The sequence below is a fragment of the Moschus berezovskii genome, chromosome 24 (genome assembly GCF_049115385.1).
Source record: "Moschus berezovskii isolate FMDL1 chromosome 24, NW_MosBer_1.0, whole genome shotgun sequence".
Lineage (NCBI taxonomy): Eukaryota > Metazoa > Chordata > Mammalia > Artiodactyla > Moschidae > Moschus > Moschus berezovskii.
This window is the reverse complement of record NC_142483.1, coordinates 11,505,225-11,525,316: the sequence shown is the minus strand read 5'-3', so window position 1 is coordinate 11,525,316 and position 20,092 is coordinate 11,505,225. Positions and strand designations below refer to the sequence as shown.

General features: G+C 43.7%; 3 protein-coding genes across 3 annotated transcripts in view; all 3 read right to left on the bottom strand.

Moving 5' to 3' along the window:
* Positions 1 to 3,211: 3,211 nt before the first annotated feature.
* On the bottom strand, positions 3,212 to 5,026 carry LOC129547608 (IQ domain-containing protein F5-like). The gene is made up of 2 exons (XM_088831644.1): positions 4,950 to 5,026; positions 3,212 to 3,869 (listed from the first exon to the last, which is right to left on the bottom strand). Exons 1-2 carry the CDS (start codon positions 5,004 to 5,006, stop codon positions 3,432 to 3,434), a joined length of 495 nt encoding a protein of 164 aa, XP_088687770.1. The 5' UTR covers positions 5,007 to 5,026; the 3' UTR covers positions 3,212 to 3,431.
* A 4,712-nt stretch (positions 5,027 to 9,738) lies between these two features.
* IQCF3 (IQ motif containing F3) lies at positions 9,739 to 11,419 on the bottom strand. Its single transcript, XM_055413352.2, has 3 exons — positions 11,303 to 11,419; positions 11,089 to 11,136; positions 9,739 to 10,137 (listed from the first exon to the last, which is right to left on the bottom strand). The coding sequence occupies exons 1-3, from the start codon at positions 11,417 to 11,419 to the stop codon at positions 9,739 to 9,741; spliced, it is 564 nt and encodes a 187-aa protein (XP_055269327.2).
* A 6,918-nt stretch (positions 11,420 to 18,337) lies between these two features.
* LOC129547606 (IQ domain-containing protein F5-like) overlaps positions 18,338 to 20,092 on the bottom strand; it is a 32,530-nt gene continuing 30,775 nt past the window's right edge. Inside the window, exon 4 of the mRNA XM_055413351.2 lies at positions 18,338 to 18,807. Within this exon, the coding sequence (XP_055269326.2) occupies positions 18,340 to 18,807 (468 nt within the window). The 3' untranslated portion in view covers positions 18,338 to 18,339. The remainder of the gene's footprint in view (positions 18,808 to 20,092) is intronic.

Genomic DNA, 20,092 nt, shown 5'->3' with positions numbered 1-20,092 from the left:
GATCTTTGCCCTGGAAATGATCTTTGGGCTTTGATCTTGCCAATGTGGCTGACACTGTTTTTCCCCAACACTTGGAGGCCTAGGGAGAGGCCTAGGCTTCAGGAGAGCTTGTTAAATTCAGGAGGTAGAGGGGAGGAGGCAGGAATAGTGTGAGTAGAGAAACAAGAAGAACCACAGAGAAATGGAAGAAGCCTAGGCAGCACTCTCATAATTTCTTAAGTGATAAGAGCACGAGGAGTAACTTTTGTTCTAATATTTGGTTTTTGAACTGGATTTTGATACAGAGTTCCTGAAATTCTTATGATTTCCTGGGTGTTAGAAGTATCCTTTGTTCTAATGTGGTGACTCTGGGAGAGCTCCTGGATGAACTAATGATGAGGCTGGTCATCAAAAAGATCAATGCAGGATTAAAACACAGAATTTTTAGTTTAAACCCTTTTTCTTGAGAAGGGAAAGGCCAGAACTAAGGTTCTCCAAAAGTGTCAAATATAAAGCATTTTTTATGAGCAGTAAAGGAGACACATAGGAGAAGACTCATAAGAGGCAGAAACTGACCTTTCCCATTCAGAAGGGTAAGAATTATAGATTTTTCTACTGTAGTGGTGTTCCCTAGATAAGTTGCCACAGCATCACTTGGAAATTTGTTAGAAATACTCATTCTTGGGAACATGATATACTGAGCCAGAAATGATAATGCTTTAATTAAACCTTCCACGTCATTGGGACCATTGATGAAATTTGAAAAACACTGCCCTGACAGTTTCCCTGTAGACCCATGATAGGATCTCTTCATGGTAAGACTACCCACTTTCTTTAGAAGGTAGAGCTCAGAGGTTATTCTTGAGTGAAGGCTGATAGACACATGTTTGCCTAAGTAGAGTAGAGGGCAAGAGAAGAACCTGACCAGTTCATCTATTCCTCATGCAACTATTTAATGAATGGCTGACGATTGCCCATGGCTTTCTCCTGCTGACTAGTTGAACTAGGCAAATCATAACACTCCACTTCTGGCTCTCAGGTGACCAATCCATGATTAGATTCACTCTCAGATCATTCAAATTCTAGATTAGGCAACAGGAGAAAAGCACTGAGATGGGGGCATACTGGGTTCATCTGATATTAGCAGAGCCACCAGGAAGGGCACTGAGAGAGTGATGTGGGAAAGGCCATGCTGTGAAGGCTCATGTAGCCCAAGGCAGGTGGGGGGACTTTCGGAATTCAGTTCAGTTCAGTTCAGTCGCTCAGTCACGTCCAACTCTTTGCGACCCCATGGACTGCAGCACGCCAGGCTTCCCTGTCCATCACCAACTCCTGGAGTTTACCCAAACTCATGTCCATTGAGTCAGTGATACCATCCAACCATCTCATCCTCTATCGTCCCCTTCTCCTCCTGCCTTCAATCTTTCCCAGCATCAGGGTCTTTTCAAATGAGTGAGCTCTTCGCATCAGGTGGCCAAAGTATTGGAGTTTCAGCATCAGTCCTTCCAATGAATATTCAGGACTGACTTCCTTTAGGACTGACTGGTTGGATCCAAGGGACTCTCAAGATTCTTCTCCAATACCACAGTTCAAAAGCATCAATTATCTGGCGTTCAGCAGGCAGATTCCTAAGCAAATACATAGTTTCATTAACATAGCTTAAGAAAAACATTTCCATGAGAAAAACACATTGGTTAACTTTAGGCAGAACCAGGTGTCTCTTTTAATTTTTTGTAGAGAAGGAATAAGTGTCTGCCACTTGCAGTTAATTTCCTCCTGCTGCTTGGAGACTTCTTGCCTTCCTACCTGTTACCCTCTCATAACCATTGATTTACATGGGGTTGTCCAACTTTCCCAACATCACTTGCTGAATAGATGTCTTTTCCCCATTATATATTCTTGTCTCCTTTGTTGAAGATTTTTTTAAAGGTTTATTTTTAGCTGCACTGGGTCTTTGTTGTGCAAGGGCCTTCTCCAGTTGTAGCAAGCAGGGTCTACTCTCTGGTTGGGCTGTGCAGACTTCTCATTGTGGTGGTCTCTCATTGTGGAGCTCAGGTCTAGGCACACAGGCTGCAGTATTGCAGCTCCTGGGCTCTAGAGCACAGACTCAGTAGTTATGGTGCACAGGCTTCGTTGCTCCACAGCATGTGGAGACCAGGGCTCAAACCACTGTCCCCTGAATTTCAGGGTGGATTCTTAACCACTGGACTATCGGGGAAGCCCCTGTTGAAGATTAATTGACCATTGGTGTATGGGTTTATTTCTGGGTTCTCTATTCTGTCCCATTGATCTATAGGTCTGTTTTTGTGTCCTGTTGTTTTGATTATTGTAGCTTTGTAGTATTGTCTGAAGTCTGGAAGGGTCATGTCTCCTGCTTTGTTCTTTGTCCTCAGGACTGCTTTGCCAATTCTGGGTCTTTCTGGGTTCCATACAAATTTTAGGATTTTTTTTGTTTCAGTTTTGTGATAAATGTCATGAATAATTTGATAGGGATTGTGTTAAATCTGTGGATTACTTTGGGTAGCATGACCATTTTAACTGTTAATTCTTCTAACCCAAGAGCATTCCCATTTAATTTAGACCATTTCCAAAAGCTGGAATCAAGACTGCTGGGAGAAATATCAATAACCTCAGAAAGGCAGATGACACCACCGTTATGGAAGAAAGCGAAGAAGAACTAAAGAGCCTCTTGATGAAAGTGAAAGAGGAGAGTGAAAAAGTTGGCTTCAAACTCAACATTCAGAAAACTAAGATCATGGCATCTGGTCCCATCACTTCATGGCAAATAGATGGGGAAACAGTGGAAACAGTGAGAGACTTTATTTTGGGGGACTCCAAAATCACTGCAGATGGTGACTGCAGCCATGAAATTGAAAGACGTTTACTCCTTGGAAGGAAAGTTATGACCAACCTAGACAGCATACTAAAAAGCAGAGACATTACTTTACCAGCAAAGGTCTGTCTAGTCAAAGCTATGGTTTTTCCAGTAGTCATGCATGGATGTGAGAGTTGGACTAGAAAGAAAACTGAGTGCTGAAGAATTGATGCTTTTGAACTGTGGTGTTGGAAAAGACTCTTGAGAGTTCCTTGGACTGCAAGGAGATCCAACCAGTCCATCCTAAAGGAAATCAGTCCTGAATATTCATTGGAAGGACTGATGCTGAAGCTGAAACTCCAATACTTTGGCCACCTGATGCGAAGAGCTCACTCATTTGAAAAGACCCTGATGCTGGGAAAGATTGAAGGCAGGAGGAGAAGGGGACAATAGAGGATGAGATGGTTGGATGGTATCACTGACTCAATGGACATGAGTTTGAGTAAACTCTGGGAGTTGGTGATGGACAGGGAGGACTGGTGTGCTGCAGTTCATGGGGTCGCAAAGACTGAGCAACTGAACTGAACTGAAGCTTGTCTGACAGAGACCTTGTGACAGAGTATTGAAGCCGACCTGATCAGTTCTTTATTGGGAAGGGGATGCAGTCCGTAATCCGACAGATGTGTGATCCCAGAAAGATGTCAAGCTCAAGTCCGAGCTGGCTTGCTGTGAGGTCATAACGGCCCCGGAAAAAGCCATGAGTCTGGCAATTATGCCAGCGCCAGTAGACTTGGATGATGCGGGCAGCTTGGAGCAAACGGCAGTAACAAAGACGGGTGTGCCACATGCGAACCCAGGACTGTAGCTTGATCACTGCCCATTTTTCCCGAGTATAATTCTTCAGCACAGACAATCGCTTCTTCTCCAATAGCCTTTCCAGCCTCTGTCTCCACCAGTACTGAATGATACATGCTCTGAGTGCTGCATGCAGTAGAGTCCTGCGCACCAGGGTGCCCCGCCACCAGGCCTGGATCTTTATAGTTTTCTGCTCTTCACCTTCCTTTTTGGGGAGGGCCTGCAAGGAAAAAGAAGGGACACTCAGAAAATGTTCCCAACCCACCTAAGCTTTTGCATGAGCCAGGAAGGGGTCCTGATACTTTGTCAACAATGATCAATTCCTTAGTAGTTCCTGAGCACTGGGCAGGCCACTGGCTGGAGCCAGAAGACCAACCAGACAAGTTCCCCATCTCTGCCACTCTTGATTAACAGATATATCGCAGCTGAACTTGGAGTCTCACAGTCCTCATATGTTGCTTGGGGGTGTACCTGCCCTAGCTGTCACCTGGTTCCTTGGGCTTGTTTGGCCAGTCTAGAACAAGAACACCACGATCTATGGGTCAATGGGTTATTCTGTTGCACCTGGGCCTGATACCTACCTGGGAAGCATATCACTTCCCTTCAGACTGCATCCACAGGCTGGAGAAGGGGCATCCTTTGCTCTCCTTTCATGCCTGACACCAGCTCCAATGCACAAACTGCTGGCTTCTCTGTCAAATCACGGGATTAGACGTTTGCCTGTCCCACATAGTTTGGAGCCCTGCTCATTTATTCCCCACTTTCACTGCTTTGGGTTCTCCCATCTTGAACTTCAGTTAACTCATCTATATGCACTCATGTAAACACACACACACTCCCACACAATTCTAGACTTGGGTTTCCCTATAGTTGACTATGTATCCCCCAAACACAGCCCTCACCACCCCACTCCCCAACTTGGCATGGCCTGGGGCTCCCACTTTGCAGGGTTTCTTCTCCCTGTAATCCGAATCTCCCTGTCTCAGCCACCCACCTTTTCAGACCTAGAAGGAGCTAGGACAGAAGGACGACCCAGGATGAGTCGATTGCTACTCATTCCAACTCTGGACAGGACAAGCACTCACCTCGGTTGGACTAGGACACTCAGTTTATGGCTGTTGTTCCTGAGCAATAATCCCTAGCACTACCTTTCACTCACAAATAGACTTTGCTTTGGGTGACAAATTCCCTGCTCATCCCATGCTATGGGCCACAGAGAAGACGACTGTCACTCCTGGGTGACTTTAGACACATTGCAGGTTGGGGTCCCCCTCAACTTTGAGGGGCTCTGTTGACTTACTTTTGGTTTAGAGGGTGGAGGTTTTTTTGTCTTTTCCTTTTCTACTTTCATGTTCATCAATGCTGTTTTATCAACATTTTCCTGTAATCAGAATTAAAAGGGGAAAGATAAGGGTAGGTTGTTCTCTGTAAATTCTATGCTGAGTCCACTACATACTCCACCTCCTGCCTTGCCCAGAGATCCCAGATATAGGACTTGAATCCTTAACAACTGTGGAAATTCACCTTCCCCTGCCTGCAACTTTGGGTAGACTTGACTCTGTTATACAACATCGAATGCCCATGACTTGGGAATATTGGTTCAAATCCCTCAGGTCTGCAATCCCTTAGATTTCCCCATAGTTGGAAGGCAGATGGTTCTATCAATGTCAAGTCTGTACTTTTCCTTGAGGTCCATACAAGTTGTATGTAGCAGTTGTTCATTTCTATTGTTGTGTAGTATAACTCCAATACTTTGGCCACCTCATGCGACGAGTTGACTCACTAGAAAAGAATCTGATGCTAGGAGGGATTGGGGGTGGGAGGAGATGGGGACGACAGAGAATGAGATGGCTGGATGGCATCACCAACTTGATGGACATGAGTTTGAGTGAACTCTGGGAGTTGGTGATGGACAGGGAGGCCTGGCGTGCTGTGATTCATGGGGTTGCAAAGAGTTGGACACGACTGAGCGACTGAACTGAACTGATACCATTGTATGAATGTACTATGATTTATTTAGTCATTCACCCATTTTGGTTGTTTCCAAGTTTTTAGCTATTATCTAACTATGAAATTTTGAAGAAGCTTTTGTTTGAACATATGTTTTCAGTTCTCTTGAGTATATATCTAGGGGCTGGGTTATTCATAATTCCATAATCAATTTTCTGAGAGACTACCAAACTGTTTTCCATAACAGTTACTCCATTTTATATTCCCATGAGCAATGTGTGAGTGATCTAGTTTTTCTAATCTTCATTCATCTCTTATATTGCAGATACTGTTGTATTACAGAGATGGAGCCAACAGCATTTCATGGTGGACTGATGTGGAAGGGAATGAACGGAGGAAAGTAAAAGTGAGCATCCAGAGAGGATTCCTCTGAATCAAGCAGACTGGGTGAACAGTCAAGGGAGGTAACCTTTTATTTTTTTGGCAGCACCGTGTGGTATGTGAGATCTTAGTTCCCCAACCAGGGATTGAACTTGTGCCCCCTGCAGTGGAAGTGCAGATTCTTAGCAACTGGACCACCAGGGAAGTCCCTAATTTTGGTCATTTTTGCCAACAGTCTCTCTCATTGAGTACTTTTGATGAATATTGTTTCTATGGAGTTGGTGGTAAGGAAAGCCCAATTGGAGTGAGTTTAGGAGAGAATGGGAACAACAGAAGGGGAGGTAGTGACAACACATTTTGCTCTAAGGAGATGTAAAACCTGGAATAGGAGATAGTCAAGCATGGACTTTTTAATTATGGGGGATAGTTTGTAGGCTGATGGGAATGACTTGATGAAAAGGTGGAAAATGATTCAAACAAATGAAATTACAGGATGACATCATTGCAAAGGTAAGAGGTGACAGTGAACAAAAGATAAAAAAGGAGTACAAGAAGAGCAAAGTGGAGGGGGTAGCCTCAAGTAGGGCAAAGACAGTTCATTTCAACTCAAGGAAGGCAAAAAGTGTGGTGCAAATGATGCTAAGATAGAGGATGAGATGACAGCAAGGTGGGTTCTGCTGCTGTTTCCTCCGTTAAGTGTGTGGTAATATCATCGTTTGAGGTTAAGAAGAAAAGAGGGAGAACTGACCATTTGAAGAGACAGGAAATAATGTAAAATCTTCAGGTCAGGAAGCAAGATTATAACCTATTTACAAAACCAAAATAGAGTCACAGATGTAGAAAACAAACATGTGGTTACCAAAGGTTAATGGGGGGAGGGATGAATTAGGAGATCAGGATTGACATATACACATTAATATATATAAAACAGATGAACCTACTGTATAGCACAGAGAACTCTGTTCAATATTCTATAATGACTTCTATGTGAAAAGAATCTAAAAAGAGTGGATATATATGCATAACTGATTCACCTCGCTGTACAGCAGAAACTATTACACATTGTAAATCAAGTATGATCCATCAGAGGGCAGACAGAATGAAAACCATAATCACAGAAAACTAACCAAATTGATCAAATGGATCACAGCTTTGTCTACTCAATGAAACTATGAGCCATGCTGTGCAGGGTCAAATCTAGTGGAGGTGATGGAATTCCAGATGAACCATTTCAAATCCTCAAAGGTGATGCTGTGAAAGTGCTGCACTCAGTATGCCAGCAAATTTGGAAAACTCAGTGGTGGCCATAGGACTGGAAAATGTCAGTTTTCATTCCAGTCCCAAAGAAGGGCAATGCCAAAGAATGTTCAAACTACCTCATTTCACATTTCAATTGCACTCATTTCACATGCTAGCAAGGTCATGTTCAAAATCCTCCAAGCTAAGCTTCAACAGTACATGAACCATGAATTTCCAGGTGTACAAGCTGGATTTAGAAAAGGCAGAGGAACCAGAGATCAAATTGCCAACATCCGTTGGATCATCAAAAAAGCAAGAGAATTCTAGAAGAACACCTACTTCTGCTTCACTGACTATGCCAAAGCCTTCAACTGTGTGGATCACAACAAACTGTGGAAAATTCTGAAAGAGATGGGAATACCAGACCACCTGACCTGCCTCTTGAGAAACCTGTATGCAGGTCAGGAAGCAACAGTTAGAACTGGACATGGAACAACAGACTGGTTCCAAATAGGAAAAGGAGTACATCAAGGCTGTATATTGGAACCCTGTTTATTTAACTTACATGCAGAGTACATCATGAGAAATGCTGGGCTGGATGAAGCACAAGCTGGAATCAAGATGGCCGGGAGAAATATCAGTAACCTCAGATATGCAGATGACACCACCCTTATGGCAGAAAGTGAAGAGGAACTAAAGAACCTCTTGATGAAAGTGAAAGAGGAGAGTGCAAAAGTTGGCTTAAAGCTCAACATTCAGAAAACTAAGATCATGACATCTGGTCCCATCACTTCATGGTAAATAGATGGGGAAACAGTGGAAACAGTGGCTGACTTAATTTTTGGGGGCTCCAAAATCACTGCAGATGGTGACTGCAGCCATGAAATTAAAAGACATTTACTCCTTGGAAGGAAAGTTATGGCCAACCTAGACAGCATATTGAAAAGCAAAGACATTACTTTGTCAACAAAAGTCTGTTTAGTCAAAGCTATAGTTTTTCCAGTGGTCATGTATGGATGTGAGAGTTGGACTATAAAGAAAACTGAGCGCCGAAGAATTGATGCTTTTGAACTGTGGTGTTGGAGAAGACTCTTGAGACTACAAGGAGATCCAACCAGTCCATCCTAAAGGAAATCAGTCCTGAATGCTCACTGGAAGGACTGATGCTGAAGCTGAAACTCCAATACTTTGGCCACCTGATGCGAAGGGCTGACTCATTTGAAAAGACCCTGATGCTGGGAAAGATTGAGGGCAGGAGGAGAAGGGGACGACAAGAGGATGAGATGGTTGGATGACATCACCGACTCAATGGACATGGGTTTGGGTGAACTCCAGGAGTTGGTGATGGACAGAGAGGCCTGGTGTGCTATGGTTCATGGGATCGCAAAGAGTCGGACACAACTGAATTGAACTGAAAGCAATTTGAAATAGTAATTTTATGTATGTTCTGATAATTAAAAAGAAGCCTTGTATTCTATATGCTTTTCCATTTATTTTCATCAAAATTTGTTTTACAAAATAATTGGCCTATGATGGATTGAACATTTTAAAAAAATGGTCCTTCCCCATAGACAGCATCAGAAACAATGGTCTTTAGTGCCATCACAGGAGTGAATGACTAAGCTAGGGTGGAAGTCAAAATCACAGGAAGTGAGAGGCAAGAAGCATGGAGGCATCATCCAGTCAACGTTGAAGTCACTAAGAATGGTTTCATACATAGAGTGGAGGTATTTGATAATCAGTGGGAACCTTATTTGTGTTTAGCACCCTTGAGAAGCTTGCAATGACGGGGGAGGGTAGAGGCAGTACTGAGGTTCCTTAAGATCATGGTATCTGCTATTTCCCAAAGAGAATCGCATCCGGATACAACAAAGACCCCATAATGTGCTGCAACTAAGACCCAACACAGCCAAATAAATTAATTTTAAAAAAGAAAATAGAATCTAAATTAGCATGAAGCTTGCAAAACCTTGTGTCCAGTTATCACTCAGGCCAGCCTCCTGTGGTTTCTCTGGGCTGCTCTGTTCACAGGAGAGCCAGCCAAGTGGCTGACTTCTGCCTGGGGCTTGCCAAACACAAAGCCAATGGGTGCAATCTTCGCTGGGTCCCAGTGGCAGGCTGAGTGTGTGTAGCATGTCTTCACTCTCATTTGAGGAGGTACCCAGAGTCTTCAGAAATACAAAGGCCAATGCCTCCCAATTGCAAGTTTCCGAGACAAGACTGATGATAGAGATGTGGAATGGGACACCTGGCTCTGCATATATGAGGTCACCCTCAGGCAGCAGTTTCTGATTTGGATAGAGTGGCACATGGCTACTGTGGGTCCAAACAGGGGCCATGGGCACTGAGGGGCAGGAGTGGGGGTAGGAGTGAGAAATACATATATTGAAGTGTTCCCTGAGGAGAAGAGCACAGGGTCTGAATCTTTGGGGTCCCCATTCTGAGTCACTGAAACACACAAAACCTGGTCAGACATTTATTGGGGTGGTGGAGCCAGTTCTCCACCCTATAGTATTCTCTTAGATTGATAGGATTTCAATATGGAACTCTGGCTGGTTGAAAGCACCTCCGTATTGTGCCTGTGAAACATCACTGGTCTGAAAGGTGAAGCAGCTCTTTGGAGCTTGTAGTATGCATACAGCGTTGCATACTTGGCAGTAACGTTGATGGCACTGCCACATGCGAACCCAGGACTGGAGCTTGACTGCCGCCTGCTCCTGGATTATATAGATCTTTAGTGAGTTCTGCCGTCGCATATACAACTTCTTCCACAGGACTGTTCTCCACCAGTACTGAATCATCCAGGCCCTGAGGGCGGCTGCCAGCAGGGTCCTACGCACCAGGGTTCCACGCCACCAGGCCTGGATCTTCCCAGCTGCCTTCATCCTTGCTATCTGGCGTTGTTTTGCAAGAAGCAACTAACCAAGCAAAGCAGAAGACTCCCAGTGAATTTGTCACCATCAACCACAGCTGTGGTGTCTGCCACAAAGGACCTCTGATTGTCTCTCTGAACAATCAGCCTTTTCCCTGGTGGTTCTCAGGACCCAGGAACCTTGGGTGGGGTTCTGGCTCTACCTCTGTCTTGCCTATGCACACAAACACATCTGCTTACCCTCTGAGTCCGTGTCTTTGTATAAAATGAGGATATGCTTGCCCTGTGGTCTTCACAGGTTCATGGAATCAGTGATCCAGAAGACCAGAAATGGTCTTTCTGATCCAGAAGACCAGAAGTGGATGTGAGGAACCAAAGGGTCCTCATGAGGATTAAACTCTGAGTTTGTAGCTTGCATCTCAGCCCAGATTCCAGCCTGTGATGCTACCTCCATCACAGCCCCCTCATAGCTTCCTCCACCTCATTTCTTTTGACTTCCACTACTCTTTCCTGGGGGCTCAGATGGCAAAGAATCTGCCTGAAATGCATGAGACTGGCTTGGATCCCTGTGTCGGGAAGATCCCCTGGAGAATGGATTGGCAACCCACTCCAGTATTCTTACCTGGAGAATCCCATAGACAGAGGAGACTGAAGGGCTACAGTCCATGGAGTTGCAGAGTCGAACACGGCTGAGCAACTAACACTTTCTCTATCTCTCAATCACTCTCATATCCTTCTAGGCCCAAGATTTCCTTTCTCTAGCTCTCCAGTTTTCACTGTGCTGTGTTTCACCTTCCACGTGGCCTGTCAATATCCTGATTCCTGGCTTCACTACTGTCTCTCTCCCTCACCCAGAATATGAAGGGAATATACCAGGACAGGAAGGCACCACTGAGCTGATTCCTGTGAGACTAGAGATGAAGCCTTTACTTCCAGGGACCCTGGGGTCAGAAGGCCAATGGTCTGAGGTTCCCCCATGCTCCTGGGCCCCACCTACCTTCCTTTTCCTCTCTTTCTCTAGATCATCATTATCTGGTTCAGACTTCTGCAATCAGAACACAGGGAGAAAGCATGAGTAAGCACCAGTCTCTGTGCAAAGTTCCCAAAGCCCCAGCTCCCTGTTCTTTTCCAGGGTCCTTGAAGTCATCTAGAGCTTCCCTCAGCCATGGGGCAACTCCCCACCCTTGGGGAAGGGAGTATCTAAGTCTTACACAGCATTTACTGCCCATGGTTTTGGGGCAGAGGTTCAGGTGTTCATATCCCTCTCTGGTCACTGCTCCATTGGTCTTGGCAGAGGCAGGAAGGAAGGTAGATGAGGAGATAGCCATGATGTCACAAGGGTAACTATGACCCAAGGACCATGTTGCCTTCTCCAGGCTTAAGCTTGTTGGGTAAAGTGGAAACACCTGCATTTCCCTCCTACTCGGGATGCACCAGGGTAGGACCACATCCCCTGAGAGTGTGTCTTATCCCAAGAATGATCTCTGGTTTGGTCCACCCACAAGATCATCCTGTCCTCAGCTACTGAGCAGAGCAGCTCACATAATGCAGAGGAAGGTGCATAGGCTCAGGCTGCCCGCCACACCCTCCCATTTTCTCTGCAATGGTGCCCTTCTTCAGTAGGTGAGAAAGTCCCTCCTCTAATGGGGTAGAGTGTGGGTAAGGATGGTGAGCAGAAAGGGCCAAGGAAGGTTTGGGATGGATGCACCTCAGTCAATCTCTGCTTCCTCTCTCCAGCTGCTGTCCTTCTATAGCTGTTGAGTTGCACTTAGCAGGCCAATGTTACATTCCTTATAACAAAAGAAGCCCTTTCATCCTGTCTGAAATATAGTGGGCAGGAAGAATTTACCAAGGAGACAGGTAATACCTCAGACTCCTCCTAGTGGCAGTGGTCGTTTAAAGTTAATTAGGTATTCAGGCTTGCTTCAAAAGCCATCAGTCTTCTGTCTCCACAGTCACTTCCCAGCCATGTTCACACACTCTCTCTCCATATCGCAGTTAGCAGGCTGACATGGCCTCTTCATTTCATGTATTATCTATCAACTTTCCACCAAAGAAGATGGTTTAGTTTTTCTGCCCCATTCCAAACAACCCCACATTCTCCTCCCCTCATTTTCCCTATGAGGTTATTTGCAACTTAGGTCCGATCATGACTTAAGTGTTTACATTATCATGACAAGAGAGTGCTACTGACAGCCATACCATGAAGTACACTCTTGATTTCCTTTCTCTTCCCACGCAGTTTCATAGAAACTCTTTTTATTATGAAAATGTTTATATATATATATATATATAATTTGATAAAAGTGACTCTATATGTACTCATGACCCAGAATAATCTGTTTTTATCCTCTGAATTAATTTCTAAGTGACCTCCAAGGATTCTCTACAACAGACAATGCTGCAAGGAGCAACTTCCTATCACTCTGCAACTGTGGGAGGCATTCTCCAGGGTTACACACAGGGTGGCTTGCTGAGTCATAGAAGAGGTGGCTCCTCCACACCATAAAATGCTGACAAACTGCTCTCCACAGTGGCAGATTCGATCTGACTTCTGTCAATCACTAATTTTTCTGAAACTGAAAGATGCAAAGTGGTGTCACCTTGGTGTTTTACTTTGCATTCCTCTGACTAGAGACTTGTGTGAGACAGTCTGTGAGACTTCTGTGAGACACAATGTGACTCATAGTTTAAGTATCTGGGTTCCAGTCTTGATACAGATTCTTTCTGGCTGTGTGAACTTGATGCAGGAGATAGGTGGGCTCCAGGCTGAGCAGCTGAAGTTTGTCCCCTGTGGACTGATACTCTCAAGATGAAGATAATCGCAGGAGCAAGAGAGGAGCTGAGCCCTGCCTAGACAAAAGATAGAGACCACATATTTCTCATTCTCAAGTTCAAAGAGATCTTTCTGACTACACATGAACAGAAAGGCTGCTTGGGGGCCAGAAAGGGAGGAGGCACCACCCAATAGTAGATGATGTCAAACTATCCTTGGCCTCTTCACTAGAATCCACCTTGGCTAAGAGATGCACACACACACATGGGAGGACCCTGAGTTAAACCAAATACAGACTCAGAGCCAGGCAAGAGCAAGATGACTGGCTAGAAGAAACCTGTAAGAAATGCCCCATATAAGTGATTCAAACTACCATGAGGATAGGACCCTATCTGAGCTCGCCTATGTGATTCAATTCACTTGTATTTTTTCCCTTCTAATAAACATTCTACTTGTTTCACTACTTTCTGTGGAAATTTCTTCATGGAAATTCACCTTCTACAAAGACGACAGGCCAGGGCCTTGTCACTGGCCACTAGCTTTTAATACTTATACAAATCTTATTAGTCAGATCATAGAGCAATTCTCCAATTTTTCAATATTTTCTACAATATCTTCCAACTCTGTCTTTTGTGTGTTACTTTTGAGAAAACTTTTTCCAGTTTTTTAAGAGTCAACTTTCAGGACCGCTTTCCTGTTCTCTGAATATTCTTTTAATGGCACACCATTTTTTTTTTAAAATTAATTAATTTTAATTGGAGGCTAATTACTAAGCAATATTGTGGTGGTTTTTGCCATACATCGACATGAATCAGCCATGGGTATACATGTGTCCCACCATCCTGAAACCCTGCCACCTCCCTCTCCACCCCATCCCTCTGGGTTGTCCCAGAGCACCAGCTTTGTGCTCTGCTTCATGCATCAAATTTGCACTGGTCATCTGTTTTACATATGATAATATACCCGTTTCAATGCTTTTCTCTCATATTGTCCCACTCTCACCTTCTTCCACATGGTCCAAAAGTCTGTTCTTTACATTTGTGTCTCTTTTGCTGTCCTGCATATAGGGTCGTTGTTCCCATCTTTCTAAATTCCATATGTATGCATTAACATACTGTATTGGTGTTTCTCTCTCTGGCTTGCTTCACTCTGTATAACAGGCTCGTTTCATCCACCTCGTTAGAACTGACTCAAATGCATTCTCTTTTACAGCTAATATTCCATTGTGTATATGTACCACAACTTCCTTACCCATTCGTCTGCCAGTGAACATCTAGGTTGCTTCCATGTCCTAGCTATTATAAACAGTGCTGCAATGAACATTGAGGTGCATGTGTCTCTTTCAATTCTGGTTTCCTTGGTGTTATGCCCAGCAGTGGGATTGCTGGGTCGTATGGCAATTCTATTTTCAGTTTTTTAAGGAATGTCCACACTGTTCTACATAGTGGCTGTACTAGTTTGCATTCCCACCAACAGTGTAAGAAGGTTTCCTTTTCTCCACACCCTCTCCAGAATTTATTGTTTATAGACTTTTTGATGGAAGCCATTCTGACCGGCGTGAGACGGTACCTCATTGTGGTTTTTTTTAATTTATTTTTTATTGGAGGCTAATTATTTTACAACATTATATTGGTTGGTTTTGCCATACATTGACATGAATCCACCCCGGGTATACATGAGTTCCCCCTCCTGAACCCCCCTCATTGTGGTTTTGATTTGCATTTCTCTAATAATGAGTGATGTTGAGCATCTTTTCATGTGTTTGCTAGTCATCTGTATGTCTTCTTTGGAGAAATGTCTGTTTAGTTCTTTGGCCCATTTTTTGATTGGGTCGTTTATTTTTATGGTATTGAGCTGCATAAGCTGCTTGCATATTTTGGAGATTAATTCTTTGTCAGTTACTTTATTTGCTATTATTTTCTCCCATTCTGAAGGCTGGCACATCATTCTTATTTCACTGATTTATCATCTCTTATCAGTCTAGAAAACTAGTTATAGTTGTTAGCTTGGGTTTTTTTAACCTTCTTATTCTGTTCCCAGTACTGGCTCTATTTCTTTTAAGCCCTTTTTCCTATTTGTGCTTTTGTCTTAGTCTTTCATGTGAGTAGCTTTATGAAAATATCAATGATTTATGTTAAGTTGCCTATTTATGTACAACAGGAGAATGCTATTCAGTGTCCATGGTGGGGCTTAGGATGCCATTCAGTAAGGGATAATAATGCAGAGTTGGGTTTCATTTCAAACATCAGTACTCATTTGTTTTATTCTTTGGAGCCTGTGGTAGATTGCATTAGAGGCGTTATATTTACACCTTTTGCTATGGGACTTTGAAGTTTCTTTGCATAAGGGAATGGAATCTGTCCTCCTATTTGTTGGGTCTGGTTATGTGACTTGCTTTGGCCAGTAGAATAAAGGCAGCGTGACATGAAAGTTTGACTTTGAACGGTTTTGTCATTAATGTTTGCCGTTTCACATTTTTGCCATTGCCAAGGCAGGAAAATGCTTAGGTAGCTTGCTGGTATGAGGGGAAAGATGAGAAATGTGGAGCAGAGCTTCCCCAGTCAAACCACCCCAGTTGAAAGCAGCCTAGGTCAACATGACTGAGTGACTTCACTTTCACTTTTCACTTTCACACATTGGAAAAGGAAATGGCAACCCACTCCAGTGTTCTTGCCTGGAGAATCCCAGGGACAGGGGAACCTGATGGGCTGCCGTCTATGGGGTCACACAGAGTCGGACACGACTGAAGTGACTTAGCAGCAGCAGCAGCAGGTCAACATGCTTTACTGTTGCATGCAACTGAGGCTTGTGGGAGTTTGTTATTCAAGCAACAATAATGGACTGATTCCCCAGAGAAGAATCCCAAACTTTGAGTCAGATAGTAGAAAATGAAAGTTGACTGCAGGCCTTTAGGTGGCTGAGTTGGCACAGAGGGCTTGAGGTTTCACTATTCAGCCTACACACTTCCAATCAATCCCTCCATGTTAGTATGGCACTTCACCTCTGCCTTCAGCAGTGTGTGAAATCCTTTAGTCTGGATGTTCTTTACTTTAAATTATCCAGAGAACAAAACTCTCTCCTGCTAGGGCAGAAGAGGGGCTATCACCCAATGATACATAAAGGGGGGAATGGCATGAAGGGGGAATTCTACAAATCTTTGAATAAATGTTTAATCCTTACCTTAGACTCTTAACAGCTGGTGCCTCAACTTCACAGTATGTTATTATTACAAGTTTATAATGTATTTTATGTGACTGATCATTTTCCCAGTCTCTTTTTATGTGGATATTTATTCATTCTTCAAAACGATATTTTTTCCTCAGTTTGGTAATTTCCCCAATACTTTTAATGAGATTTTTATTGGAACTGAGGTTAATTGACAGATTAACTTAGAGATAATTGACAACTTTACAATGCTAAGTCATCTTATCAATGACTGTTATTTTTTCTACTTATTTAGATCTTCTTTTATATCTTTCTGAGCTGTGCACAAAAGCAGCATATGTAAATTCAAGGATATGCCCTTAAAGAGAAGTAGCATGCCTTTCTCCTTCTCTTTCATCTTTACTGGCTAGATTGCAGATCTAATTATTGATCTCAAAGCTGCCATTTTGGAACATGGAGTGACCAGGGGATGAGAGGCCATATATAGCACAGTAACAGATTGTAAGGGGAAAAGATTTCTTACCCGTGGGTACTGTACCAGGTTTGGAACACTTGTTTGTAAACGTAAACCTCTTTTTGTTTAAACCACTGTTACTTTAGTTCTGCTTTCATCTACAGCCACCACATAGTTAAACTCTAACCCAGTGATATGGATAATGGAGTTTCCTAAAACAGTAGTCACAGCATCACCTGGAAACTTGTTAGAAACACTCATTCTTGGGAACATGATATAATGAATCAGAAATGATGTGTTGGGCCCAACAATACGCTTTAATGAGACCCTCCATGTCATTGGGACCATTGGTAAAGTTTGAAAAATATTGTCCTATTTCCTGTAGATGCAGCATACATAATAGGATCTCTTCATGGTAAGACTGCCCACTTTCTTTAGGAGGTAGAGCTCAGAGGTTATTCTTGAGTGAAGGCTGACATACACATTCTTTGCCTAAGTGGAGTAGAGGGCAAGAGAAGGATCTGACCAGTTCATCTATTCCTCATGCAGTTGTCTCAGGAATGGATGATAGCTGCCGATGGCTTTGTTCTGCTGACCAGTTGAACTAGGCAAAGGATAAAATTCCACATCTGGCTCTCAGGTGACTAATCCATGATTAGATTCACTCTCAGACCATTCAGATTCTAGATGAGGCAACAAGAGCAAAGCACTGAGATGGGAGGGTGTTGGGTTTATTTGATATTCACAGAGCCACCAGGGAAGGTACTGAGACAGTGAGATGGCCAAGGCCAGGCTGTGTGGGCTTCTGTTGTCCCCAGGTGGGTGGGGGTGGGGATACTTTGGGAATTGGTCTAAATTGAATGGAAATGCTCTTTGATTGACAGAAATAACACTGTTAAAATGGCCATGCTACCCAAAGCAAACCACAGATTTAATGGATTCTTTACTGAACTGAGGGGAAGCCCAGGTTTAACTTACCCGAGTAATTTTTCACAGAACTGGGACATATAATCCTAAAATTTATATGAAACCGTAAAAGACTGAGAATTGCCAAAGAAATCCTGAGGAAAAAGAACAAAGCAGAAAGCATAACCCTGCCAGACTTCAGATAATACGACAAAGCTACAGTAATCCAAACAACATGGTATTGGCACAAAAACAGACTTATGGATCAAGAGAACCAAACAGCCCATGATCAATTAATCACCTATGGTCAATTAATCTTCAACAAAGGAGGTTGAGAATACATAATGGGGCAAAGACAGTCTCTTCAGCAAGTGCTGTTGGGAAGTTGTACAACCCCATGTAAATTAATGAAGTTGGAATACACCCTCACACCTACACAAAAAAACCCTACAAATGGCTTAAAGACTTAAATATAAGACAAAACACCATAAAACTCCTAGAATGGAATATGGGCAAAATATTCTCCAACATAAATCATATCAATGTTTTCTTCAGTCAGTCTCCTAAGGCAACAGAAGTAAAAGCAAAAATAAACAAAAGGGACCTAATCATCTACAAGCTTTTGCACAGCAAAGGAAACCATTGATAAAATGAAAACAGAAAACTATAGACCACACTATGAAGGAGTTTCCCTGGAGCTGGCTGACTTGGCAGCCCTGCAACCCCATCTCTCCTACTCATGGCAGCCACTGCTAATTAATCACAGACCCCACCCATCCAGCCCCCAGCTCTTAGAATCCTCCTTCATATGGGACCCCAGATAACCTCAGAGCTGACCTGTGAGATGCCCAATATCTGCCATCATTTACTTTGACCCTTCACTGAGATAGGACTTCCTGAAGCTTGTCTGACAGAGACCTTGTGACACAGTGTTGGAGCCGACCTGATCAATTCTTTATTGGGAAGGGGATGCAGTCTGTAATCCGACAGATGTGTGATCCCAGAAAGATCTCAAGCTCAAGTCCTAACTGGCTTGCTGTGAGTTCATAACTGCCCCTAAAAAAGCCACGGGTATGGCAATTATGCCAGCGCCAGTACACTTGGATGATGCGGACGGCATGGAGCAAACGGCAGTAACGAAGCCGGACGCGCCACATGCGAACCCAGGACTGTAGCCTGACCACTGCCCATTTTTCCCGAGCATAATACTGCAGCATAGCCCGTCGTTTCTTCTCCAGCAGCTCTGCCAGCTTCTGTTTCCACCAGTATTGAATAATACATGCTCTGAGAGCCGCATGCAGTAGCGTCCTGCGCACCAGGGTGCCCCGCCACCAGGCCTGGATTTTTATTGCTTGCAGCTCATTGCTTAAAACCACCTTTTTGGGTGGTTTTGGCTTTTTCACTGGGGGTGGAGGCTACAAGGAAAAAGAAAGGACACTCAGAAAATGTTCCCAACCCACCTCACCCCTGGCATGAGCTAGGAAGGGGTCTTGATACTTCGTCAACAATGGTCAATTCCTCAGTAGTTCCTGAGCACTGAGCAGGCCACTGGCTGGAGCCAGAAGACCAGACAGGTGCCCTGTCTCCACCACTCCTGGTTTAACAGACATATCACAGCTGAACATAGAGTCTCACAGTCCTCATATGTTGCTTGGGGGTGTACCTGCCCTAGCTGTCACCTAGTTCCTTGGGCTTGTTTGGCCAGTCTAGAAAAAGAATACCATGATCTATGGGTCAATGGGTTATTCTGTTGCACCCTGGGCCTGATACCTACCTGGGAAGCATATCACTTCCCTTCAGACTGCATCCACAGGCTGGAGAAGGGGCATCCTTTGCTCTCCTTTCATGCCTGACACCAGCTCCAATGCACAACCTGCTGGCTTCTCTGTCAAATCACGGGATTAGACGTTTGCCTGTCCCACATAGTTTGGAGCCCTGCTCATTTATTCCCCACTTTCACTGCTTTGGGTTCTCCCATCTTGAACTTCAGTTAACTCATCTATATGCACTCATGTAAACACACACACACTCCCACACAATTCTAGACTTGGGTTTCTAACACCCAGTTGTGGATGTGACTGGTGATGGAAGTAAAGTCTGATGCTGTAAAGAACAATACTGCATAGGAACCTGGAACATTAGGTCCATGAATCAAGGAAAATTGGAAGTGGTCAAACAGGAGATGGCAAGAGTGAACACAGACATTCTAGGAATCAGTGAACTAAAATGGACTGGAATATGCAAATTTAATTCATATGACCATTATATCCATTGTGAGCAAGAATCCCTTAGAAGAAATGGAGTAGCCCTCACAGTCAACAAAAGAGTCCAAAATGCAGTACTTGGGTGCAATCTCAAAAATGACAGAATGATCTGTGTTCGTTTCCAAGGCAAACCATTCAATATCACGGTAATCCAAGTCTATGCCTCAACCACTAATGCCGATGAAGCTGAAGTTAAATTGTTCTATGATGACCTACAAGACCTTCTAGAACTAACACCCAAAAAAGATGTCCTTTTCATCATAGGGGACTAGAATGCAAAAGTAGGAAGTCAAGAGATACCTGGAGTAACAGGTAAGTTTTACCTTGGAGCACAAAATGAAGCAGGGCAAAGGCTAACAGAATTTTGCCAAGAAAAAGCACTGGTCATAGCAAACACCCTCTTCCAACAGCACATGAGAAGACTCTACACATGGAC

Bases quoted from the DNA above. Each gene is read 5' to 3' on its own strand.
- LOC129547608 (XM_088831644.1), bottom strand. From the start codon at position 5,006: ATGAACATGAAAGTAGAAAAGGAAAAGACAAAAAAACCTCCACCCTCT. The intron at 3,870-4,949 runs GTAAGTCAACAG...TTTTCCTTGCAG, and splicing joins CTCCACCCTCTAAACCAAAA to GCCCTCCCCAAAAAGGAAGG.
- IQCF3 (XM_055413352.2), bottom strand. From the start codon at position 11,419: ATGGCTATCTCCTCATCTACCTTCCTTCCTGCCTCTGCCAAGACCAAT. The intron at 11,137-11,302 runs GTAAGACTTAGA...TTCTGATTGCAG, and splicing joins CCATGGGCAGTAAATGCTGT to AAGTCTGAACCAGATAATGA. The intron at 10,138-11,088 runs GTAGGTGGGGCC...TTGCTTGGTTAG, and splicing joins AGAAAGAGAGGAAAAGGAAG to TTGCTTCTTGCAAAACAACG.